Source organism: Crinia signifera, chromosome 8 (genome assembly GCF_055691185.1).
Source record: "Crinia signifera chromosome 8, ASM5569118v1, whole genome shotgun sequence".
NCBI classification, from domain to species: domain Eukaryota; kingdom Metazoa; phylum Chordata; class Amphibia; order Anura; family Myobatrachidae; genus Crinia; species Crinia signifera.
Genome location: NC_139224.1, coordinates 9592877 through 9620780, shown reverse-complemented (window position 1 = coordinate 9620780; position 27904 = coordinate 9592877). Strand labels below are relative to the sequence as shown.

General features: G+C 49.3%; 2 protein-coding genes and 1 long non-coding RNA gene across 4 annotated transcripts in view; 1 reads left to right on the top strand and 2 right to left on the bottom strand.

The window, feature by feature from the left end:
• LOC146025705 (interleukin-1 receptor-associated kinase-like 2) overlaps window positions 1–1183 on the bottom strand; it is a 49243-nt gene extending 48060 nt beyond the window's left edge. Inside the window, exon 1 of the mRNA XM_083155716.1 lies at window positions 861–1183. Coding sequence (XP_083011842.1) covers window positions 861–1053 — 193 coding nt within the window. The 5' untranslated portion in view covers window positions 1054–1183. The remainder of the gene's footprint in view (window positions 1–860) is intronic.
• On the top strand, window positions 535–5508 carry LOC146025707 (uncharacterized). The gene is made up of 3 exons (XR_014454269.1): window positions 535–864; window positions 2593–2726; window positions 5052–5508. It is a non-coding gene; the product is annotated as an uncharacterized LOC146025707 (long non-coding RNA).
• Window positions 3481–27564, bottom strand: THUMPD3 (THUMP domain 3 tRNA guanosine methyltransferase). Of its 2 annotated transcripts, none has more exons than XM_083155719.1 (10): window positions 27403–27564; window positions 11077–11320; window positions 10587–10664; window positions 9429–9917; window positions 7994–8124; window positions 7647–7716; window positions 6413–6528; window positions 5315–5422; window positions 5095–5218; window positions 3481–4575 (listed from the first exon to the last, which is right to left on the bottom strand). In XM_083155719.1, the coding sequence occupies exons 2-10, from the start codon at window positions 11302–11304 to the stop codon at window positions 4396–4398; spliced, it is 1524 nt and encodes a 507-aa protein (XP_083011845.1). In that variant the 5' UTR covers window positions 11305–11320; window positions 27403–27564; the 3' UTR covers window positions 3481–4395. The 2 variants fall into 2 exon arrangements, with proteins under 2 accessions (XP_083011845.1, XP_083011844.1); XM_083155718.1 differs by lacking the exon at window positions 27403–27564 and adding an exon at window positions 12422–12654.
• Window positions 27565–27904: the final 340 nt, after the last annotated feature.

Genomic DNA, 27904 nt, shown 5'->3' with positions numbered 1-27904 from the left:
GGCATAGCACACACACACACACTGTGATATACACACACACAGTATATAGACACCAGCTGTGACCCTGCAGGACAACACACACACTACATATACACTGTCATTTACACACACACACACACACACAGTATATAGACACCAGCTGTGACCCTGCAGGACACCACACACACACACACACACACACACACACTACATATACACTGTCATTTACACATACACACACAGTATATAGACACCAGCTGTGACCCTGCAGGACACCACACACACACTACATATACACTGTCATATACACACACTACATACATACATATACACAGTATATAGACACCAGCTGTGACCCTGCAGGACACCACACACCCACTACATATACACTGTCATATACACACACTACATACATACATATACATGTACACAGTATATAGACACCAGCTGTGACCCTGCAGGACACAACACACACACACACTACATATACACTGTCATATACACACACTACATACATACATACATACATACATACATGTACACAGTATATAGACACCAGCTGTGATGACCCTGCAGGACACCACACACACTACATATACACTGTCATATACACACACACACAGTATATAGACACCAGCTGTGACCCTGCAGGACATCACACACACTACATATACACTGTCATATACACACACACACAGTATATAGACACCAGCTGTGACCCTGCAGGACATCACACACACTACATATACACTGTCATATACACACACACACTACATACATAAAGGTACACAGTATATAGACACCAGCTGTGATGACCCTGCAGGACACCACACACAGGGACACAGCTGTGACTAGAACACCGGGCGTTGGCTGCACTGTACCCAGGTAGGTGATCATCCTGCGCCCGGTGCCGGGGGGCAGGGCAGGGTAGGGTTGCGGGTCCCCGTTGAAGTTCACCCAGATGGGCTGCACGGTGCGGGGACTCCGGTTACAGAACAGGACGAGAGCATGCTGGCGGCTGTTCAGGGACCGCAGCTGGGGAACGGAGCCGGGCAGGGAGACCTCCTGCGGCATCCCGAGGCTTCGCGGTGGGAAGTAGGCCTTGGAGGCGTTGCCAGGGTAACAGGCACCAGCAGCAGCGCCGCCGCCATGTAGGCAGTGGTCACGTGTGCGCGGGGAGTGACGTCAGAGGCCCAGGAAGTGACTCACCACAGCCCGGCCTGGTCTGCTCCTGTGCAGGTTTATGTGTTGTGGGACTACAAGTCCCAGCATGCACTGGGCACCTGTATGTAAATTATGTGTGTGTGTGTGTGTGTGTGTGTGTGTGTGTGTGTGTGTGTATATATATATATATATATATAGATATATATATATATATATATCTATATATATATTTATATATTTTTTTTACACACATGGCTGGATTAACTGGGGCAGGAGGAGCTACACAACTCCAGTCACTACATTTAGTATAGGCCCACAGAATTTCAGTGGTTTACATACGGTGGTATAGGCCTTTATTCTGTATGTAACTATGTACCACATTACCTACCACCCAGCTGCTCAGGTACATGCCACCCGACAGATGAGTGTCACTGTTTTTGGTAGGCATCGGGGCGATCTGCTCCTCTCACGCGGGATCGGGATGTACTAACAATGACCTGCAAATCGCAGCATTAGCTGCGAGGTTTAAACAATAGCTATGATACAAATGTAGATTGTAAGCTTGCGAGCAGGGCCCTCCTACCTCCATCTTGGTTTATTACTACCCAGTTTGTTTTATCACTTTCCAATTGTAAAGTACAGAGGAATATTCTACGCTACTGTATATCCGAAACTAAGGAATAAGATCAATGTATACCTGGAGGGGGAATATAAATTTGTGGCGATCCAACTGAAATAAAACATAATAACCTACATCTACGTTTAGTACATAGCTAAAATATAAAAAATGCTGTGAGGGCATCTAACAACTTCCACCCTCACCTAATGTCACATCCAACATCATTATGGGGCCCCTGCCATGGTGCTTTAAGCATTTTGTAAAATGCTTCTTTGAAATGCATTACTCCAATTCGCTAGTAACTTGTGACGTTACTGAGGCACTAGGTACTGGTGCCTCATGCTTTTTTCCAGCAGTTTGTAGTGAAATGAATTTGAGCAGACCACTAAAGGAGCTCTGTGATATTTTTAGACAGCATGTACAACTGTAACTTTACTAGACCAGAGGTCATTAGCCTACATATAATGACTCCTAACATGTAATTATAATAGAGCAGCGAATCCCCAAACTGGTTATACTCTACACAGATTTGTATGTAAATTCCAATTATGCCCACAGAATGTATATTTGCATATTTCCGTAACCAGAATGCCTCATTATCTCGTTACTACAAAATCATGTCTGACACTAATTGTAGTGGTAGAACAAGATGTTATAATATTTGATGTTGGTGGTACTACCATTATATGCGCGTGTGCAGTCTATATTCTTTAATTATGCGTTTGCTTTATTTGTTGGGCGTTCCTTACTTGTTGCTATCGTTTTACATTTGCCACAGAGAAAACGTTGTTAATTTATTAGGAAATATAAAGTTGTTTTTCCCCTTTCAGACAGGGAACCTAAACCCGAATCAACTGTACTTATTTTTTGCTTGCAACCTTACGTCAACATTGACATTTCGGAGGCATGGCTTAAATATCGGGGAATTTTGAGGACAATAGGAGTTTATCAGGCATATAGGAGGGTAAGGATCATATCTTATTCCATGAACTGGCAATAAATACTAATATATATATATATATATATATATATATATATATATATATATATATATATATATATATATATATATATATATATATGTTTCCTAGTCATTGCCCACAGTTATATTTTATAACGACATATCTCTATATATTTAAGCAGCGTGCTTGCTGTAGTGGATAGCATTACTGCCAAACAGAACTGAAGACATGAGTTCAGTTCCCGGTCATGGACAATCTGTGTGGAGTTTATATGTGCTAAATGTCTTTGTGTGGGCTTTTTCACAATCCAGCAACATAGTGGCAGGCCTCCTGGCTCCACTGGTGCAGGCCTCTGATGTCACTAGGGGCCTTATTCTAGTTCACTCTTTCTGACAAAATCCTTCTTAGATGGACAAAACCATGTGCTCTGCAGGTGGGGCAGATGTTACTTGTGCAGAGAGTATTAGATTTGGGTGGGGTTTTACTTCAAAGTGAGATCTATATTGCAGTGTAAAAATAAAGCAGCCAGTATTTACCCTGCACAGAAACAAAATAACTCACCCAAATCTAAATCTCTGTACCTGTTACATCTGGTTTTGTCCATCTAAGAAGGATTTTTTCAGAGTGAACTAGAATAAGGCCCTAAGTGCTGCAGTATAGACACGCACCTCCCTGCTGGTTAAATGTAGCCGTGGCGACTCTATATAGGATTGATCAGTGCCATTCAGTGACGAGTGATGACAGGCAACAATAATCAAACTGTAACACAAGGAAAACTTTATTCCAAGTAAGAAACAATACAAATATATCATTTCCAGGAATTAGCCACCTCGACTATAAGGAACATATGGCAACACCAAACAGGGCAGTGTCCAAACATAAATAAAATAACTTTGAAAACCGTTTCCATGTAACTTTTCTAACAAACTGAAGTAACACAGAACAGTGCACCCGCTCCTGGAACCCCTCAGCATGAGAAACACCCCATATGGCACTCAGTGATCATCCGTCACCTGGCTGGGCTTCGGCAAAATGGACCTACTGCCACTGACAGGGGAGGAAGCTGCAATGTATGCTGGACCAGTATCCAGAAGCCGGCAGCCTATGAAATCACTGAGAACAAGTAATATCATCGACTCATATGATGTCACTTTTGTCCAAGTAAGACGATAGGCTGCTATCGCGAATGTTGCTTTAGGCTACAGAATGGCAGCCTCCAGTCCCTGGAGACATTGACACAAGGCTATACCTCTAAATAGGTGCAACAGAAGAAATACAATCTGAATTCTAATGGACGTCGCAGTCATCTCAGCCAGACGATACTGATTGACATAAGCAAATGTGTATATATAAAGCTATTACCATACACTGGAGAGCCAATGTTTGGCCTGTATGTCCCATAATCCTCTCCTGACCAACGTAATGATATGTAACAACAACCTTTCCCTTTGGGGGCGTGGTGTGACTGCATTAGGGGTGTGGTCAGGATGGAGACAGGTCAGACTGCAGGCAGAGGTAGGTACACAGGTCGGGGCAGTGCAATGCAGTATACCATGGGCAATGGAGTGCGAGAGGTTGTCCGTCTATTTCTAGAACATGTAACGATGACAGAGTATTAGCTCAGCGCTTAGCCAGGGTTCCTCTGCCGAAGGGCCATCCCGGAGACCTCGCTTACTCCTCTTTGGCAGGTGAATCGGGACTTAGGGGTTGGTTCTCCACCAGCTTCTCACTGCAGCAATCAGAGAGGTCCAGAGCGGTCCGTTTCAGCAGGTAAACGCCAGCGTGGAGCCCTCCGACGTTCACCCAGACCGTGTGCATCTTCCTCCATAGGTGCCCAGCCTTCGCCAAGGCCTGGAAGGAAGTAATGACTTACATGACCTCACAGATACAATATACGTATACGCTATAGGGGACACTGGTGACAGTGGATCCCCTGGGAGATGTAATCCCTCCTTACAATCTTGCGTTAGCGGAAGGGACTATGACATAGACGGAGATGCCAGCCAATCAGCTCCTAACTGCCATGTTACAGGCTGGTTTTGAAAAGTGACAGGAGCTGATTGGCTGTTATTTTATCTCTTTCCGAGGCTTCCTTAATAGGCCACTAAGTACTAAACCTTGGAGAGAGATAGGAAGGATTAACCAACCATCTCCTAACTGTCACTTTTCAAACGCATCCTGTAATATGACAGTTAGGGGCTGATTGTCTGATACTGTATCTCTATCCACCTTCTCTCTCTCTCCAAGGGTTCTATTTACTAAGCCTAGAGCAGAGATAAAGAAAAACCAACCAGCTCCCAACTGTCATTTTTCATTTTCCTTCATAGATATGTCATGCTGAGAGCACAACATATCGTTCTATCCGGTTACCTTAATGAAGCATTTCCTGTCGTGAGTGAGGAGGACGGCTCTACCAGTACCGGCCCGGCACACGCGGCTCATCTCTCGCAGGCAGGCCGGGTACAGGTCCCAGTTCTTCTTCCTCGACCCGATTCTGTGTGGAGTACAGAGAACAGTTAGTGAGGCAGCTGGATGGAGAAGAGCCAGGTTCTGCCCGGATTACAGCAGTGATACCCGGACAGTCTCTCACCTCTTCCCAAATGGCATGTCTGTGATTATAACATCCACGCTCCCACTCCTCAAAGGCAACCTAGAGATGTCCCAGTGTGCAGCATCTATTGGAAGCCCCTGGGGGGCGCTGTACAGACACGAGGAGAGAAATGGAAATTAGAACAGTTTTCTTGTCTTAAATCACAGTAAAATGCCATTGTGTCCTACGGCTTTCTCAGGCATCTACCCTACATTGTGTAATTTGTAATCCCACCTCCGGGGGCACCTCCTCCTCCCGTCCCCCCCACCGTAATCCCACCTCTGGGGATGCCTCTTCCTCCCAGCGCCCCACCATAATCCCACCTCCGGGGCCGCCTCTTCCTCCCAGCGCCTCACCATAATCCCACCTCCGGGGCCGCCTCTTCCTCCCAGCGCCCCACCATAATCCCACCTCCGGGGCCGCCTCTTCCTCCCAGCGCCCCACCATAATCCTACCTCCGGGGCCGCATCTTCCTCCCAGCGCCCAACCATAATTCCACCTCCGGGGCCGCCTCTTCCTCCCAGCGCCCCACCATAATTCCACCTCCGGGGCCGCCTCTTCCTCCCAGCGCCCCACCATAATTCGACCTCCGGAGTCACCTCTTCCTCCCCTCTCCCCACCATAATCGTAGTCCCGCCTCCAGGGTGACACCTTCCCCCTGTCTCCCCACCATAATCCCACATCCGGGCTAGCCTCTTCCTGCCGTCTCCCACTGTAATCCTGCCTCCGGGCTGGCCTCTTCCTCCCATCTCCCCACCTTAACCCCGCCTCCAGGCTGGCCTCTTCCTCCCGTCCCGTTGATTATAACTATTGGGTACTACGCAGTTTAGGGTCCTCCTAATAATTAATGAAAGGTCCCAGGGTGCCCTCAGTAATTTGGATAAAACAGGTTTAAAGTGCATTACATTTCATTAATGTCCTACACAGATCCATAACAAAGGCTATTTCCACAATGACAAAGATTCACATTTATATCAATGAACCAAATGATAAAAAAAAAAAAAAAAAAATATATATATATATATATATAGTGAGGACTACTGATGACATGTAGCAGTGGTGGCTGCCAAATATATCCCCCAGTTTGGGACCGGTCACCTCTCTGGGCTCTGCTGCTTCCTCAGTAGAGAACAGATGTTGCTGGCCGTTCTGTTCACTGCGTTCAGGTTGTTGTCGCCAGCGATGAAAAAGCAGCTCGGCCACTCGCTCACACCCTGCGTAAGAACACAATTCATGGTTAATGGAACATGTCACATATACCGTATAGCTGCAGTTTAATGTCATCGCTCTAGATGTACTTTATAAGAACAGTCTAGACCAGCGGTTCCCAAACGCAGGCACCCCAACGGTCCAAGTATATCCATGGATCAGCCCAGATGGTTAACTCAAATTGACAAGGTACTAATTAAGCCACCTGTGGCCAGGCATGGTTATATTTAAAGCCTGAATCCTTGGGGGTACCTTAAGGGACACGTTTGGGAACCTCTGGTCTACACAAAGAACACACACACACACGCTCTATGGCCCTTATTCTGATTCACTCGCAAAGGTAAATTTCTTCTCAAATGGACAAAACCATGCTGCACTGCAGGGGGGCAGATGTAACATGTGCAGAGAGATTTAGATTTGGGTGAGTTATTTTGTTTCTGTGTAGAGAAAATACTGACTGCTTTATTTATACACTGCAATATAGATCTCACTTTGAAGTACAAACACCACACAAATCTAACTCTCTCTGCACATGTTACATCTGCCTCACCTGCAGTGCAGCATCATTTTTGTCCATTTGAGAAGGAATTTGCCTTTGCAAGTGAACCAGAATAAGGGCCTATATAAACAAACACACACACACACACACACACACACTGGAGAGAACACTGTATGACAAATCGATTCCTTCGTCCCTATTAGCTGAACTACCTCAAACACATAAAAACCGTTTTAGAGCCAACTGTACAGCCAATAGCATCCCATCTAACTTCAATCTATAAATGAAAGCTACTGTATGGGGGATTTGCTTCTGTGTTTGGAAACATCTTTCCATACAAATAATTAATAGGTTCTTATCACCTAAACACAGCTGAGGCAGCCATTTTGTGGACCGACTGTATATTCCTGTGAGTGCAACCAATGAAATCACTAGGATTTTGTGATATCACTGGGATTATCTCATTAGTTCAAATGGAATAGATAAATTGCATTTGTGTGACTTTGGGTTGAGCAAACAAGATGGCTGCCTCCAGTGTGCGTAGGAAATAAGTCATTATTAATTATTTTCTCCGTATCCCGATTCCATTCCATTTGGATAAGGGATGAATGAGCCCAAAGTTACCTCGATGGGGATGGCTCCGGTTCCGCACATTGGATCGATGATCACATCTGATGGCTCCAGGTCGCACAGCCTGGAAAATAAGGAAGGAAACTTTGTGGTGACAAAATGAAGTCACCACGAAATCCTACGCAGGTCTTGGAAAAGTGCCACGGGGCACCACCTGCTCACATGACCACTTATTCCGCTAAGGAATCTTCCCCCATGTCCCTGTGCCCCTCCAAGGGGTGCAATGAAAGGAAGGTGCCTTCCGTGGGCATGTCTCAGCACATCGATGTGAAATGAATAGCCACCTTCAACATTTATGATAGAAAAGACAACAAATCCCACAGCGGGTGCATTCAGCGCACCTGAGCATCCCGTAAGCCAAGGTGGAGCGCAGGGTGGTGGGGCCAAAATGGGTGATATTCCTGCGGTGCAGACTTTCCTCTGTCAGAGCGATCCCCACCAACATCTCATTGTAACTGATGTTCAGGAGAACCTGGAAGCAGATCAAAGCAATAAGCAGAGACAATGCACAGGAGCGGGAACTACCACAGTACAGTGTAAGGTACGGCGGCCATATTGCAGTCATCCAATTCACTAAGAACTAGCAAAATAACTTCAGCAGAAGACCATGGGATGATCTTCTAAATCAGAACTAAGCAAATTTAAGAAGCTAGATACTCAGTGTCAACTAATATAATTACCTACATTTTATTTTAATGTTATAGATGCAATGGGTGAATATCTCGAAATCGTGCATTGGAACATGAAGAAGTCAACTACATATTTGGACTTTACTTTGTATAGATACATTACACACTACAATGTCCCTATATCTGTGTGACATGAAGAACACAACTACTCTCTCCTGATATACTCTGTGCTGCTGGGGACCCTGCTTCTCCCACTATATAACTCTCCGTCTGTGGCTTCCTGCTGCCCCCATTCCCCTCCTCACATCAGGTCACTGCCCCGGTCACATGCAGCCCTGTCTTCACTGACACATCACTCATTTCCTGATATACTCTGAGCTGCTAGGGACCCTGCTCCTCCCACTATATAACTCTCAGTCTGTGGCTTCCTGCTGCCCCCATTCCTATCCTCACATCATGTCACTGCCCCTGTTACATGCAGCCCTGTCCTCACTGACACATCCCCCATCTCCTGATATACTCTGTGCTGCTAGGGACCCTGCTCCTCCCACTATATAACTCTCAGTCTGTGGCTTCCTGCTGCCTCCATTCCCCTCCTCACATCATGTCACTGCCCCTATCACATGCAGCAATGTCCTCACTGACACATCCCACATCTCCTGATATACTCTGTGCTGCTGGGGACCCTGCTCCTCCCACTATATAACTCTCAGACTGTGGCTTCCTGCTGCCCCCATTCCCCTCCTCACATCATGTCACTGCCCCTGTCACATGCAGCCCTGTCCTCACTGACACATCAATCATCTCCTGATACACTCTGTGCTGCTGGGGACCCTGCTCCTCCCACTATATAATTATTAGTCTGTGGCTTCCTGCTGCCCCCATTCCCCTCCTCACATCATGTCACTGCCCCTGTCACATGCAGCCCTGTCCTCACTGACACATCCCTCATCTCCTGATATACTCTGTGCTGCTGGGGACCCTGCTCCTCCCACTATATAATTATTAGTCTGTGGCTTCCTGCTGCCCCCATTCCCCTCCTCACATTATGTCACTGCCCCTGTCACATGCAGCCCTGTCCTCACTGACACTTTCCCCTATCTCCTGATATACTCTGTGCTGCTGGTCGAATACCCACCGTACTTACCTCTACATCAAAGTTGGTCATGTCGGCCTTCCACTGGAAATGCTCTTGCACTGCCCCTCCGAAATCCCTGGCTGCGTCGTTGGACGTGAAGCTGTGTTTGTCCCCAGCTCGGTTGCATGTAACTCGGAACTTTAGGACATTACTCGCGTCTGTGGCCGCTGCGCTGCCCTCAGCTTCGCTGAATGTGGTCGGCACATTGTCAGACGACGGAGCGGAGAATACCTCAGAACTGTCGTCTGGCTGACTGTCTGCATTCCCAGCCTCCTCCTGCCCCGGAGAGGGAACCATTGGCTGCTCGCTGGCCTCCTCCGCCCCATCCTCTCCCGGTGTCTCAGGTGAGGTTGCCGGCGGTTTCCTCTCCTTGCCACTATTGACGGCTTTCTTCCTCCGCTTCTTCTTTTTCAGATTGTTATTTAGCTCCCAGGTCTTCAGGCCTTTCTCCCAGGACAGCTTTGCCGCGAGCTCCTGGAAATCCTGCAGGGCGGCGTCCTACGGAGGCACAGGAAAACATTATCAATATTCAGCTTTACACATCGGTTACTGCGGGCCTGACTCAGGAATTGGACAAATCCGCGGGTGCTATCCTGTACCACAACGGAGCCTGCTTACTACCTCACGGTGATGGGAGATTCCAACGTGTATGCAGAATACCTGCAGGTCTGCCTGCTGGCGTATATCCCGCCCACCACTAATAGTATCTGTGCTCACACCCAGCCCATGCTAAGTTGTAAGTGAAACGTACGTCAGCACTCCGTCTGCATGCTACAATTTAACATACAAGGATAGGTTCCGCGCCTCTGAATGCCAACGCGTGTTTCACTAAGAGTGCTCCGCCCCTGCTTTCAATCTACGTCCATGTATATGCGCCTTGTCTGGTGCAGGCGCCAATTTCTTTGTAATGCACATGCGCAGTCAGTTTGGTGATTGCGCCAGCAAAGCCGAATGCTATGTTCTATGGGTTTGGAATTATATTCCTAATTTTGAATAGCAGATCTGAACAGCATTTATGATTAAGCTCCACAATTATATGTCTGTATTTGCCTTGTGGTTATCAGTAATTAGGATCAGTGTGTTTGTTCCCTGGGGCCCCCTGTACATAGATGTCAGCCTGCTGCATGTAGAGATGGCAGAACGCGTCGCTCTTCCGTACGAACTGACCTTTGATTCTTTGAACGGAAAGTCTGTGAACTCTTGAACGACAACGAACAGATTGTCCACTGACCGAAGACGATGAACCTGGAAAATAAATGAGGGGATATAAAGGGTTCAATCCAATTAGGAGTGATGATCTGCCGTGACGCGAAGCTGCACACATTTGGCCATGACATTCCACGTGGTCTGGTTCCGATACACACGACATGGGCGCGGTACTGAACTCATCACAGGCAATTATAACCTGGAAAGGGGTCTTTGGGGATTGCTATGTTGATTGGAGGGGCTCACATACATGGACCAGAAACCTGACCATGAATAGCGGGTTATCCAATTGCCAAATCACCTAGCACTGAGAGCAAGAGTGATGTGTCCAATAAGCTGTAGGCAGAGCAGGAAATATTCCATCACATGACACAGGGAAAGGCTGAACCTCATGCTAGGCCACCCAAGGAGCTGTCACTTAGCGGTCGCTCCAGGTTTCCACCGCACTCACCTCTGACAGAATATCTGCACTGATGTCAAAGTAGATTTTGCCCCGATCTTTGCTGATTTTGCAGCAACATCCCAGCTTCTCCTCTACTTCCGCTGCGGCGGTGAATTCAAACCCTGTTGGCACGGTGGCTCCGATAGTCACCAGATTAGAGGGTATAGAATCGTCAGGCACTTGGTCATCCACAGTAGTCTCTGCTAAGATGTCTGCCACCACATCTACCTCAGACATGATGGCTGCAACGAATCTGTATGAGAATACCAAGTAAGTATGTACAGTATATATATAAACACAAAACGTGAGGGACAGTGTCACGGTCACTGCTGCCCCATGCACAACGAACGTCACTCAGGCCGGGCCACTTCTGCTGATAACCGGCACTTTGTGGATGCGCAGGACCCGTTCTGAACGTGCATGAAATGGTGATGTAGAAAGCAGGACGGCAGCTATCAGTGATCCCCCCCCCCTGCTGTCGACTGGGGCAGGGGGGGATGGGGTTGTGTGGCGACATTTTCCAAAATGAAGGTGCGACTCCCCAGTCTGTCTACTAAGGAACAGTGGGTTACTTACTTTGTATCTATTAGAGCTGGGGTAGCCAACCCTAGTCCTCGAGAGCTACCAACAGTGCATGTTTTGCAGGTCTCCTCACAGAATCACAAGTGAGCTAATTAGCTCCATCTGTGTATCTTTTAAAATATATCAGTGATTAATGAGTGCAGCTGTGCAGCAGCTAGGTTGTCTGGAAAATGTGAACTGTTGGTAGCTCTCGAGGGCTAGGGTTGGCTACCACTGTATTAGAGCAATGATACAGAATCCTCTCTCGCCACCCAGAGACTCCTCCTCACCCTTTCTGTTATACGAGACACCAAAGGTATCCCGCATCTAGCGATTGTTAATAACTTACCAATGGGTGTAATCAGGGGCAACAATAATGTAAATATGAACAAAATCAAATCACATTATTATTATTATTTGGCCCCGATTCTCTTGCTTTTCTGTCTCAGCAGACCCTAGGAGGAGAAGGGGGACTACAACCCCCATCCAGCCACCATGACTACATTTCCTAGCATATTCCTTTAGCATATTAAACACAGCCAGTAACTATCTATGTACAAATAAGAATACATCATGGAAATTGCAGCAAGAACGCAGGCAGGGGTGGGGGTGGGGTTCCGCACTAAAAAACAGGGACAACCGGCCCGATAACAGCTGTGAAGTAGGGACAGTCATCTGCACCTATAGTCCAACAGATGAGGACTCGGAGCCTGGCCACTGAGTGCCCCGCAGACATCACACCCTATACCTATATAATGATGGCTTATGTGACTATGAAGTCCCGGGTTCCTACCAGGGCTGGATCCTTCCTGATCAGTCAGCGTGCTCCCAGGGTGCAGACATGACAGCCAGCATCGATCACTCGGCAGTCCGCTCTTTGGGGCTGATGGGAGTTGGCACCGCCGATGCAATCGATGTGTGGCCGCTAGGTTGCGCTGTGTGGCCAACAGAAACGCTGCACGCCTGCAATGACGGGTGGCGGCCGCTAGATGGCGCTGGGTTGCCGCACAGAACCGATCGGAGTGTTCAACCACGGTAGCCGCTAGGTGGCGCGGTACCCAACAGAGTATTTAATTGGAGTTTAGAGCATATCTGTAGCAGAGATGCATGATTCAGTACAGTGGGATCAGCCAGTGTTACAGCCTGTATTCCAGGCACACACGCACTCTGCCATTATTGTGTCTCATCTGGGCCAGCTCCTGATCTCTGCAAGGAAATAAGAGCATGTGTCGCCTGCTTCCTGCTCAGCTTTATAGTAGACTTTGGGGCAGATGTGCTAATCTTTGGAGAGAGATAAACCCCATACACAATAAAGAGTCCACAACGGAGGCGCTGATATTGCATATCCGCCGATGCCAGTGAGGGGCAGTGATGGTAGGCGGGGGAGCAACTGGCCATTGTTACGGAGGACCCCCTCGCTTGAACATGCCGGACTAGGTAGGTGGTTGTTAATGATGCGCGGGACGTGGATATCTAAAGTATCAAACCAGCCTCTAACTGTCATTTTAAGCATCACATGTAACATGGTAGTTAGGAGCTGTTTGGCTGCTACTTTAGCTCTCTCTGTTCAGCAGACTAAGGCGGTAGTTACCAAACATTTTTGCATCACGTCACTCTGTCTATTGTATCAGAATTATATCTACAGCCAGGGCCATCAGGGCCGGCTCTACCATTAGGCAGCTTTAGGCAGCTGCCTAGGGCGCCGGGATCTGGGGGGGCGCTACCAAGGCTGCCTATCAAAATATCAATGATGTCTGTGAGGATCCTTGTTGTACTTAATGCAGGTGGCTGCTGTGGAACCTCTAGACCTCACCTCTATAATTTCCCTTGAGGCATACTTCCTTACATTGCTGCCCCCTCCTCCTTGTACTCTGTTGTGGGTAGCAAAGGGAGGCCTCCAGGGAAAGCAGGGGACATGCCCACCTTCCCAGGGGTGGGCTGGGAAGACCCCCTGATTTTTGGGAGCCTCCCTGCAATTCCAGAATGTTAAGCAAGGTATGCCTTAATGGTTTGGAAAGTGGATATTGGTGGCAGTATGGATGGGGGAGGGGGGCACAGTAGGTTGAAGTTTTGCCTAGGGTGTTGAGAAGCCTTAAGGTGCCCATACACGTTACAATTATTGTATACAATATCGCATCTCATCCGATCTGGGTTTTGCGATGACATCAAATGAGATGAGATCTAGTACAAAAAGTACGTGCTGCACATACTTTTTGTACTAGATCTCATCTCATCTGATGTCATCGCAAAACCGAGATCGGATGAGATGCGATATTGTATACAATATTGTATACAATAATTGTAACGTGTATGGGCACCTTTACACCGGCCCTGCTGGGGGGTGTTCAAACTGAAATCTAAATTGCCGTGCAAAAATAAAGCATCCAGTATTTACCCTGCACAGGAACAATATCATACCCTCCAACTATACCGATTTTGCCGGTACAGTACCGTTTTTTAACGGTCTGTACCGGCAAAATACAATGTGTACCGATGTACCATTTTTCCAGCCGGCCCCGACCGCGGGTAGTAAAAGCTAGCACTCGCTCCCAGTGGTGCTTTGCGTGCCCCAGCCAGCGTGCATCGCACCGACGTCACGCGGCTCCGGCACGTACCTCTCCAGCACTCCTCTATCGGCGCATGCTCTGCTGAGGCGCCATGGAGCAGAAGGACCTCCCGCACTCCTCCGCATGCCCATACTCTGCAGAGAATACAAAGCGCCATGGAGCAGGACTGTGGAGCACCTGCGGCGGCTGACAAGACACAGTGAGAGGGGAGCAGTGAGTGGGCATACACGCGTATTTAACTTCACATCATTTGGAAAAGGAGTGTGACCACGCCCCCATGACCACGCCCACTTTGCTCATGGTCACGCCCCCTTTCCATGTGTGTACCGCTTTTTGCGGTTGAAATGTTGGAGGGTATGCAATATAACTCACCCAAATCTAAAGGCTTGTCCAATTTTGGCCTTTTTCACCCGATTCTGATGGATTGTGAGGTGAAAAGATGTCAAATGGGAGGTGTTTGATCCGATGCGCAGTCCTGTGTGCATCAGGTTCGGAGGTCGGACCTGCTGCGCACCCGACCTCCGACTTGGCCCCCTCCTGGCAGCCATCCACCAGCTTGACATTCACTGTTTGGCTGCAGTTGGGAGGCAGAGAGAGAATGCTTTTCTATAATTGGTGGATAGCTTCAGACATCCACCAATCGGCAAGCTGACAGCCACTCACTGTCTGACTGCGGGCTGGGAAGCAGGAATATAATGCTGCCTGGTTGCTCTGTGTGTGAGTCACAATCATGGTGACCAGGCAGCTTTCTCTACTGCCCCCAAGACGCTCAGAAGGCAGATGCCCACAACTAAATGCCCCAGCTCATAGGCCCATAGAATTGGGGGACCTTGGGCAGCTGCCCATATGCCCATACGTTAAGATGGCCCTCAGGGCCGGTGTAAGGCTTCTCAACACCCTAGGCAAAACTTCAACCTACTGTGCCCCCCTCCCCCATCCATACTGCCACCAATATCCACTTTCCAACCCATTAAGGCATACCTTGCTTAACATCTGGAATTGCAGGGAGGCTCCCCTGGGAAGGTGGGCATGTCCCCTGCTTTCCCTGGAGGCCTCCCTTTGCTACCCACAACAGAGTACAAGGAGGAGGGGGCAGCAAAGTAGGGAAGTATGCCTCAAGGGAAAGTATGGAGGTGAGGTCTTAGAGGTTCCACAGCAGCCACCTGCATAAAGTACAACAAGGATCCTCCCAAACATCATTGATATTTTGATAGGCAGCCTTGGTAGCGCCCCCCAGATCTCGGCGTCCTAGGCAGCTGCCTAATGGTAGAGCAAGCCCTGCACCACAGCCAAATGTAACTCTCTCTGCACCTGTTACATCTGCCCCACCTGCATCACAGTATGGTTTTGCCCATTTTGAGAACAAATTTGTCCTGCGGCCATTTGTGAATTAGGCCCACTTGCGGGCAGAGTGGGCGGCTACATACAGATGTGCAGCTCTTGGGTACTCACTGGCAGAGCCTCGCGGTAGTTTACAGATATAGGTAGGTTGTACAGATCCTAATGATATGTCTAGGGCAGGGATGTCCAAACTGTGGCCCTCCAGCTGTTGTGAAACTACACATCCCAGCATGCCTTGCCATAGTTTTAGCATTCCCTAATAGCAAAACTGGCAAGACATGCTGGGATGTGTAGTTTCACAACAGCTGGAGGGCCATAGGCCCTTATTCAGATCTGATCGCAGTACAAATTTGTTCTCAAAATGGGCAAAACCATGTGCACTGCAGGTGGGGCAGAAGTAACATGTGCAGAGAGTGTTAGATTTGTGTGAGTTATTTTGTTTCGGTGCAGGGTGAATACTGGCTGCTTTATTTTTACACTGCAATTTAGATTTCAGTTTCAACACACCCCACCCAATTTTAACTCTCTCTGCACATGTTACATCTGCCCCACCTGCAGTGCACATGGTTTTTCCCATTTTGAGAACAAATTTGTACTGCAATCAGATCTGAATAAGGGCCATAGTTTGGACATGCCTGGTCTAGGGCAACACAAAAAGATCGAAGGTTGACGTTGTCAAAAGGTTGACATGCACTAAGGTCAACACAAGCAAAAGATCAAAGATGGGCGGCATTTAACCACTTAGTAAGCGGTGAGTTTCGCTGCGAGCCGAGCTGAATCACCCCGGCAGTATAAACTTCAGTGGTGCAAAGACTCCTGTGCACGATGCAATATTCTCTGTAGTAATAATAACACTTATAATATGAATGACGAGCTGCCTCCATCTTGCGTCCCTGCTGCGCACGTCTGATAGCGCCAGGCTCGGTGGCTCCTCTAGGAGTAATCACACTTGTGCTTGGGAATCGCTGCTGTTTCTATGAAACATGTTGCAGCCACATTGGCAGAGAGATCCCCCCGAGCCTGCGCTGCACTTGCTTTGGCTGGGAAGATGGTAATTTGTGTTCTGTCAATATTTCCTGGAAACATATTGTCAGTGGCTGCTCGTAGCGCAGTGAGGGAGGAGACACAGTGGGAACACTCTGCCTATTCTCTCCTGTCACTCAGGGCCATGTTTATCACATCCTGCGTTCCCAGTGCGGTTATTATGTGATAGTGACGCCGATAAAGTGTCTATTCTTACAAGGATCATCCTTCAGGTGCCAGGACAGAGACAGGGAGCAAGTCCTGCCCCAGGGAAGGGTTACAAGGGATTGTTGCTGGGTGCTGCGTTGTAGGCGCGGCCGCTGGGATGAGCATATGGCAGTAAGGCTACCATAGGCTACTGAGTACTAACCTGCTCTACATACATTCTGGGGATCCCATGCTACGTACATTCTGGGGATCCGGCACTACATGCATTCTGGGGATCCCCCACTACGTACATTCTGGGGATCCGGCACTACGTACATTCTGGGGATCCAGCACTACGTACATTCTGGGGATCCGGCACTACGTACATTCTGTGGATCTCGCACTACGTACATTCTGGTGATCCCGCACTACGTACATTCTGGGGATCCCCCACTACGTACATTCTGGTGATCCCGCACTACGTACATTCTGGGGATCCCCCACTACGTACATTCTGGGGATCCCGCGCTACGTACATTCTGGGGATCCCGCGCTACGTACATTATGGGGATCCCACGCTACGTACATTCTGGGGATCCCACACTACTTACATTCTGGGGATCCCGCTCTACTTACATTCTGGGGAACCCGCACTACGTACATTGTGGGGATCCTGCACTACGTACATTCTGGGGATCCCGCACTACGTACATTGTGGGGATCTGGCACTACGTACATTCTGAGGATCCCATACTACGTACATTCTGGGGATCCAGCGCTACGTACATTCTGGGGATCCCGCACTACGTACATTGTGGGGATCTGGCACTACGTACATTCTGGGGATCCCATGCTACGTACATTCTGGGGATCCAGCGCTACGTACATTCTGGGGATCCCACGCTACGTACATTCTGGGGATCCACCGCTACGTACATTCTGGGGATCCCATGATACGTACATTCTGGGGATCCAGCACTACGTACATTCTGGGGATCCAGCACTATGTACATTCTAGGGATCCGCACTACGTGCATTCTGGGGATCCAGCACTACGTACATTCTGGGGATCCAGCACAACGTACATTCTGGGGATCCAGCACTATGTACATTCTAGGGATCCGCACTACGTGCATTCTGGGGATCAGGTACTACGTACATTCTGGGGATCCAGCACTATGTACATTCTAGGGATCCGCACTACGTGCATTCTGGGGATCCAGCACTACGTACATTCTGGGGATCCAGCACTATGTACATTCTAGGGATCCGCACTACGTGCATTCTGGGGATCCAGCACTACGTACATTCTGGGGATCCCACACTACTTGCATTCTGGGGATCCAGCACTACGTACATTCTGGGGATCCCACACTACTTGCATTCTGGGGATCCCACACTACGTACATTCTGGGGATCCAGCACTACATACATTCTGGGGATCTCGCACTACGTGCATTCTGGGGATCCCGCACTACTTGCATTCTGGGGATCCCACACTACGTACATTCTGGGGATCCAGCACTACATACATTCTGGGGATCTCGCAGTACGTGCATTATGGGGATCCCGCAGTACGTACATTCTGGGGATCCCGCACTATTTACATTCTGGGGATCTGGCACTACGTACATTCTGGGGATCCCGCACTACGTACATTCTGGTGATCCCGCACTACGTACATTCTGGGGATCCCGCACTACGTACATTATGGGGATCCCGCACTACGTACATTATGGGGATCCCGCACTACGTACATTATGGGGATCCCGCACTACGTGCATTCTGGGGATCCCGCACTATTTACATTCTGGGGATCCCGCACTACATACATTCTGGGGATCCCGCACTACGTACATTCTGGGGATCCCGCACTACGTACATTCTGGGGATCCCGCACTACGTACATTATGGGGATCCCGCACTACGTACATTCTGGAAATCCTGCATTATGTGCATTCTGGGGATCTCGCACTACGTGCATTCTGGGGATCTCGCACTACGTGCATTCTGGGGATCCCGCACTATGTACATTCTAGGGATCCGCACTACGCGCATTCTGTGGATCCAGCACTACATACATTCTGGGGATCCCACACTACGTACATTCTGGGGATCCCACACTACGTACATTCTGGGGATCTCGCACTACATACATTCTGGGGATCCCGCAGTACGTGCATTATGGGGATCCCGCAGTACGTACATTCTGGGGATCCCGCATTATGTACATTCTGGGGATCCCGCACTACGTACATTCTGGTGATCCCGCACTACGTACATTCTGGGGATCCCGCACTACGTACATTCTGGTGATCCCGCACTACGTACATTCTGGGGATCCCGCACTACGTACATTATGGGGATCCCGCACTACGTACATTCTGGAAATCCCGCACTACGTACATTATGGGGATCCCGCACTACGTGCATTCTGGGGATCCCGCACTATTTACATTCTGGGGATCCCGCACTACGTACATTCTGGGGATCCCGCACTACGTACATTCTGGAAATCCCGCACTACGTACATTATGGGGATCCCGCACTACGTGCATTCTGGGGATCCCGCACTATTTACATTCTGGGGATCCCGCACTACGTACATTCTGGGGATCCCGCACTACGTACATTCTGGGGATCCCGCACTACGTACATTCTGGGGATCCCGCACTACGTACATTCTGGGGATCCCGCACTACGTACATTCTGGGGATCCCGCACTACGTACATTCTGGGGATCCTGCACTACGTACATTCTGAGGATCCCATACTACGTACATTCTGGGGATCCAGCGCTACGTACATTCTGGGGATCCCGCACTACGTACATTGTGGGGATCTGGCACTACGTACATTCTGGGGATCCCATGCTACGTACATTCTGGGGATCCAGCGCTACGTACATTCTGGGGATCCCACGCTACGTACATTCTGGGGATCCACCGCTACGTACATTCTGGGGATCCCATGATACGTACATTCTGGGGATCCAGCACTACGTACATTCTGGGGATCCAGCACTATGTACATTCTAGGGATCCGCACTACGTGCATTCTGGGGATCCAGCACTACGTACATTCTGGGGATCCAGCACTACGTACATTCTGGGGATCCAGCACTATGTACATTCTAGGGATCCGCACTACGTGCATTCTGGGGATCAGGTACTACGTACATTCTGGGGATCCAGCACTATGTACATTCTAGGGATCCGCACTACGTGCATTCTGGGGATCCAGCACTACGTACATTCTGGGGATCCAGCACTATGTACATTCTAGGGATCCGCACTACGTGCATTCTGGGGATCCAGCACTACGTACATTCTGGGGATCCCACACTACTTGCATTCTGGGGATCCAGCACTACGTACATTCTGGGGATCCCACACTACTTGCATTCTGGGGATCCCACACTACGTACATTCTGGGGATCCAGCACTACATACATTCTAGGGATCTCGCACTACGTGCATTCTGGGGATCCCGCACTACTTGCATTCTGGGGATCCCACACTACGTACATTCTGGGGATCCAGCACTACATACATTCTGGGGATCTCGCAGTACGTGCATTATGGGGATCCCGCAGTACGTACATTCTGGGGATCCCGCACTATTTACATTCTGGGGATCTGGCACTACGTACATTCTGGGGATCCCGCACTACGTACATTCTGGTGATCCCGCACTACGTACATTCTGGGGATCCCGCACTACGTACATTATGGGGATCCCGCACTACGTACATTATGGGGATCCCGCACTACGTACATTATGGGGATCCCGCACTACGTGCATTCTGGGGATCCCGCACTATTTACATTCTGGGGATCCCGCACTACGTACATTCTGGAAATCCCGCACTACGTACATTATGGGGATCCCGCACTACGTGCATTCTGGGGATCCCGCACTATTTACATTCTGGGGATCCCGCACTATTTACATTCTGGGGATCCCGCACTACGTACATTCTGGGGATCCCGCACTACGTACATTCTGGGGATCCCGCACTACGTACATTCTGGGGATCCCGCACTACGTACATTCTGGGGATCCCGCACTACGTACATTCTGGGGATCCCGCACTACGTACATTCTGGGGATCCCGCACTACGTACATTCTGGGGATCCCGCACTACGTACATTCTGGGGATCCTGCACTACGTACATTCTGAGGATCCCATACTACGTACATTCTGGGGATCCAGCGCTACGTACATTCTGGGGATCCCGCACTACGTACATTGTGGGGATCTGGCACTACGTACATTCTGGGGATCCCATGCTACGTACATTCTGGGGATCCAGCGCTACGTACATTCTGGGGATCCCACGCTACGTACATTCTGGGGATCCACCGCTACGTACATTCTGGGGATCCCATGATACGTACATTCTGGGGATCCAGCACTACGTACATTCTGGGGATCCAGCACTATGTACATTCTAGGGATCCGCACTACGTGCATTCTGGGGATCCAGCACTACGTACATTCTGGGGATCCAGCACTACGTACATTCTGGGGATCCAGCACTATGTACATTCTAGGGATCCGCACTACGTGCATTCTGGGGATCAGGTACTACGTACATTCTGGGGATCCAGCACTATGTACATTCTAGGGATCCGCACTACGTGCATTCTGGGGATCCAGCACTACGTACATTCTGGGGATCCAGCACTATGTACATTCTAGGGATCCGCACTACGTGCATTCTGGGGATCCAGCACTACGTACATTCTGGGGATCCCACACTACTTGCATTCTGGGGATCCAGCACTACGTACATTCTGGGGATCCCACACTACTTGCATTCTGGGGATCCCACACTACGTACATTCTGGGGATCCAGCACTACATACATTCTGGGGATCTCGCACTACGTGCATTCTGGGGATCCCGCACTACTTGCATTCTGGGGATCCCACACTACGTACATTCTGGGGATCCAGCACTACATACATTCTGGGGATCTCGCAGTACGTGCATTATGGGGATCCCGCAGTACGTACATTCTGGGGATCCCGCACTATTTACATTCTGGGGATCTGGCACTACGTACATTCTGGGGATCCCGCACTACGTACATTCTGGTGATCCCGCACTACGTACATTCTGGGGATCCCGCACTACGTACATTATGGGGATCCCGCACTACGTACATTATGGGGATCCCGCACTACGTACATTATGGGGATCCCGCACTACGTGCATTCTGGGGATCCCGCACTATTTACATTCTGGGGATCCCGCACTACATACATTCTGGGGATCCCGTACTAAGTACATTCAGGGGATCCCGCACTACGTACATTCTGGGGATCCCGCACTACGTACATTATGGGGATCCCGCACTACGTACATTCTGGAAATCCCGCATTATGTGCATTCTGGGGATCTCGCACTACGTGCATTCTGGGGATCTCGCACTACGTGCATTCTGGGGATCCCGCACTATGTACATTCTAGGGATCCGCACTACGCGCATTCTGGGGATCCAGCACCACATGCATTCTGGGGATCTCGCACTACGTACATTCTGGGGATCTCGCACTACGTACATTCTGGGGATCCCACACTACGTACATTCTGGGGATCCAGCACTACATACATTCTGGGGATCCCACACTACGTACATTCTGGGGATCCCACACTACGTACATTCTGGGGATCCAGCACTACATACATTCTGGGGATCTCGCAGTACGTGCATTATGGGGATCCCGCAGTACGTACATTCTGGGGATCCCGCATTATGTACATTCTGGGGATCCCGCACTACGTACATTCTGGTGATCCCGCACTACGTACATTCTGGGGATCCCGCACTACGTACATTCTGGTGATCCCGCACTACGTACATTCTGGGGATCCCGCACTACGTACATTATGGGGATCCCGCACTACGTACATTCTGGAAATCCCGCACTACGTACATTATGGGGATCCCGCACTACGTGCATTCTGGGGATCCCGCACTATTTACATTCTGGGGATCCCGCACTACGTACATTCTGGGGATCCCGCACTACGTACATTCTGGGGATCCCGCACTACGTACATTCTGGGGATCCCGCACTACGTACATTCTGGGGATCCCGCACTACGTACATTCTGGGGATCCCGCACTACGTACATTCTGGGGATCCTGCACTACGTACATTATGGGGATCCCGCACTACGTACATCCTGGGGATCCCGCACTACTTACATCCTGGGGATCCCGCACCTGTATTGGATCATAGTCTACCGTTCCAACAAGGAACATTAGGGAAGACTCTTCCTCAGATAAAGATGGATATTGTCCATAATGACCAATGAGATTTTTACTGATATTTTTTTAGGACAACTTCGAAACTAAGGGGGGTCATTCTGGTTGACTCACAAAGCTGTGAATTTGCAGCCTGGCGAGTCCACCAAACCCCTCCGGTGAATGAACGCCCACCCGCCACCCCCTCGTAGCGCGGGTTTGCCCGCACAGGCTGCGAATGGATGTTAACATAAACATCCATTTGTGTGCCGTATTCGGTGACCATCGAAAGATGTGGAAAGTACACGCATATAAAAGTCACTTCCATATGCGTTCACGCTGGCACGGATATGAGCGGGCAGCTGACATCCGGTGAAGTCAGCTGCCAGTCCCCCGCTCCTGCGTTACCGCCTCATTACAGTGTTCCCATATGGTAATGGGGCAGCCCGGCGCCTCTAACCCTTCTCCGCCCCCCGCACGTCGTCATGGGTGTGTGCACCCGACGAACCGAAAGTTCGCCGTGGGTGCACGCACCCTACGTCTGCACATGTACAGAAACGCTCCTGCGCAGACGCGCAACATCGGTCCTCCGTGCGATTGCACAGAGGACCAAATGGACTTGAGTAACTCCCTAAAAGCAAACTTCTGAATGGTCGCTATGGGCAACACACCATTCATTCACCAGTATATCCCTCATGATTTAGGTGGGACTGTATTTAAGGGTGCATGCGGGAACGGAACAGATTTTGGAACGCCGGACTGGACCAGCCGCCTGCAGCGACCTTGGCTACTCTGGACCTCCCCGCGCCTGTTTCCGTGCACCGTTTGCTGTATGACATAGAAATGTAAGAAGTTGCCAGTTAGTGGTCTCCCCTGTTAGTACTAGGATGACGGCGGGATGGGAAAGGTGGAATCTGACACGTTTGCCGCTCTATGAAGCACTGTTGGGTTACTATGACGATAAAGTGTACGAACTGCTTCCCGCTGCTTCCAGGAATCAGCATAACAAATGCTGCAGTATAATCCTGCCTCAATATATAACATGTCGTGAGCTCCGGGAGAATGCAGACGGCACAACAGTATCCGCAGATGACAAACGTGGCTCTAAGGACCTGCACTAGGGCAACCTTAACACTTTAGGATGCTATGGCAGGTTTAACACTACATGCACTCGTATCTTGCCTTGTGGTAGCATCACCATTGTGCTCTGGAGAATGTGGCAGTTGGTGAGTTCTTCCTGTGTACCTGCCGGATAATGTAACCTCCTGGGTTTTCTGGAAACTGTGACAGTTATTTCCAGCCTCCCTCTAAGTAGAATTAATTTTTTAATTTGACTCTTTAAAGTCTGAAAAGGGGTAAAATCAGTGGGGTAGCAATGGTGCCGCAGACCCCCCAGTAGCTTGGGGAAGAAAACAGCAGAGCATCTGCAGCAGGGAAAGACAGACCGTCCAGTATCACATTTGATGAGGCTCCTGCAGCTCCTGCCACAAGCCCTCCCATTGGTTAAGGCTATACACAGCAGCCAATAGGAGCATGTAACATCTGTCAGCAAGCATGTAACTGCAAGTGACCATCCCTGACAGCGAGCATGTAACACTGGAAAATGGGCATGTAACCGCTTGCAATGAGCAAGAAACCCTTGGCAACAAGCAAGAAACCCCTGGCAACAAGCATGTAACCTCTGGCAATGAGCAAGAAAACCTTGGCAACAAGCATATAACCTCTGGCAATGAGCAAGAAACCCTTGGCAACAAGCAAGAAACCCCTGGCAACAAGCATGTAACCCATGGCAATGAGCAAGAAACCCTTGGCAACAAGCAAGAAACCCCTGGCAACAAGCATATAACCCCTGGCAATGAGCAAGAAACCCTTCGCAACAAGCATGCAACCCCTGGCAACGAGCATGTAGTCAAACTTTTTCATATTTCCCTCTACGTAGACTTGGCAAAGTGTGACGAGCACACTGGTAGCAGCATGAGGCACCTGTTCTGAAGCCATTTGCAGGGACGCGGTACACTAATTAATGGTCGACATACTCAGCTGTTGACACTGACACCATAAAAACCTCTAAAAACTCACCTCCACTTTTTTTCACGTGTGTATATTTTTGGTGTCGACATTTCACTTGTGTCATCCTTTTTCTAGTGTCAACCTAGACATTACCAACCTAATATACCACACTGGCATGGTGTACTCCCAGCTAGGGGACTCCCTCAGGTAGACATTATGATGTCGTAGCACTGATTTAGTCCGCACCATTTCAGGCTCTTGTATCCACGGTTACTCAAACAGGCCCGAGTTCCCCGTTAGCTGCAGCACCCCACGTCATCCCCGGACAGGATGCACCTACAGTTCTATAAGGAAATAAGAAAATCATGGTGTATGTTCATTGGGAACACGTGCCACACAACTGGGCGGTAAAACCTCTGTGGTGAAGCCGCGGAATGCGATTACCCAGAAGGTGCAGAGTCACCCCCTCATGCTGCGGCGTAACAGGAATGAGTATGGCACCCGTGTAGGATGACAGGGACCCTCGCTGTGCTACCAGCACTACTCTCCCAGTGACAGAAAACTGCCCACCCAGCTGGAATGTGGTAATGAGAGTCGGGCCACAATGCCGCCATTATTCTAGTTGTCACGGCGAGAAGATTACACCCGTCATCAGAGAGCGGAGGGACACAGATTACGGAAAGAATGTTTTAACCACTACAGAACTTGATGTTCTTCGCTCTCTGAGACTCCCAGTGTCCAGTCGCAGACAATCCCCCCATTATAGCTCATCTGTGTTAAAGGGAATGTTTTCCTCAAAACTACGTTAGGCTTAATTAACTTTAAATTGTGTGTAGTGTCTCCCACTGTCATTGTTGTCTTAGCTGTGCCGCTACTCTGTAATACGCAGCATTGAGCCGCTGGTGACCCCCATTCTGCCCGACCTATGACCTCAGCGATTAAACGATTAAGGTCTCATGTTCCGCAAACCAACCATGGTAAGAAATAAATCCTAAAGGTTATATACCACGACTAAAATGTCATTCTAATCCGCAAATAAGTACACTGCAGCCACTGGCCGAGTGCTCGCTCAACCGCAAGACCAAATATGGAGGCCGCAGAGTGACTCTGCTGCAAGTTTTGAGGACGCGCCAATCGGCATGTTCAGGCGCTAAGAGAGGGTGCCGCGGGCCTTGCTCATGCGGCCACACAGATCTTGTATCCGCATCTGCGCAAAGTTGCAGACAATTGTCGCTGCTGCCAGCCAGTGACCGGCTGCATAGAAGCTGCTGAAAATGGCCCTCCAAAAATGGCCACCACCTTGGAGGAGACTGAAGCTGGAGGTTTTACCGGACCTCTAACGTCTGTCAGGGGAGCGGCGCACATATATAGTGTAACCCTAAAGTGACAGATTTCATTTTATCCCTTGCAATGAGCAAGGTTCCTCTGGCAATGAGCAAAAAAACCCAGGCAATGAGCATGTAACCCCAGGCAATGAGCATGTAACCCCTGGCAACAAGTATGTAGGTTTAAAAAAAAAATCATAATTAATGTATGAGGGGGATGGGGCGCTAGAGACATTTTTGACAGGGGGTTGCAAAATTTCTAGTTACGCTACTGCCGCCAAGATTTCTGCTGTTGGCCCTATACAGTCGGGATACGGTCATTTGGTCTACAGCATGATGGTCGACATTGGAAAAGGTCGACATGGGTCTAGGTCGACATAGGGAAAGGTCGACATGGGTCTAGGTCGAAAGGTCATTAGTTCGACAGGTCGTTAGTTCGACAATGTTTAAGTCGACATGGGGTTTTTCACTGTTTTTTTCTTTTAGCTGACACGTGCCGACAGGTGGTATTTCATGCCCTACCATCCACTAGGGCGTAGTGGGTGGAATAAAATAGTGTGACGAGTGCAGCGAGGCACCGTGCCCGGCGCATCGCGAGCGCAGCGAGCGATGCAAGGGGATGCAGTGCACTTGAAACTGTGTCCATGTTGACTGTGTTGACATTCAGGTAAAAAAACTGTGAAAAACCCCATGTCGACCTTTTGACTGTCGACCTAGACATTGTCGCACTAATGACCTGTCGAACTAACGACCTCTTGAACTAATGACCTTTCTACCTTCTCCCATGTCGACCTAGACCCATGTCGACCTAATGGTGTCAACCTAATGACTGTCGACCATCATGCTGTAGACCAAATGATCCCAACCCATACCGTCATCCCTGGCAGTTCTTTATATACTGTAACAAGCAGGGCCGGATTTGTCACTAGGCCCGTGAGGCACGGGCCTAGGGGCGGCACCTGTCATGGGCGGCACTTGCTGTCACTCAGACACTGACACTAATACAGAGCTGGCGTTCGCCGCTCAATAAAGGATGCAGTCAGCAGGAAGGAGCTCTCTACTCTGCACCCCACTACTGTGCCTGTGCGCTGCCGCTGTACCTGTTTCACACTCTGGGCAGCAGCGCCGGCAGCCTGAAGGGACAGTCCCGTCCCTCCCTCGAGTCCTGAGCAGTGCATGCAGGCATATGTCACACACTGACAGCCTGATGCTCTGAAACTCCTCCGTCCACCTTCCGGAGTCCCGTCCACACAAGCTGTCCAAACCAAAAGAGTTACGCGTGTTTTATGTTCCTGACACGAGGCAAGGAACTATCCTCCCTGCAGTCAGGTTACTGGGCGGAACCCTCCTTCCTCTCCTCATGCTGCTGCTGCACTGTGTCTGGACTCTGGAGCAAACAGTTTAACTGTTTGCATCCCTTCTATTAAAATAAACAGTAAGTGCTAATACATTTTTATGTTAAAAGTGTGTTCCTCCAAGTGTGTCCCAGAGCTATGTATTGTGCTGCCTTAAGTGTTATATATATATATATATATATATATATATATATATATATATATATATCACTTATGGCAGCACAATAAATAGCTCTGGTACACACTT

Coding starts and splice junctions, on each gene's coding strand:
- THUMPD3 (XM_083155719.1), bottom strand. CDS start 11,304: ATGTCTGAGGTAGATGTGGTGGCAGACATCTTAGCAGAGACTACTGTG. Junction 6,529..7,646: donor CCGGAGCCATCCCCATCGAG/GTAACTTTGGGC, acceptor GTTCTTACGCAG/GGTGTGAGCGAGTGGCCGAG. Junction 4,576..5,094: donor ACAGGAAATGCTTCATTAAG/GTAACCGGATAG, acceptor ACTTCCTTCCAG/GCCTTGGCGAAGGCTGGGCA.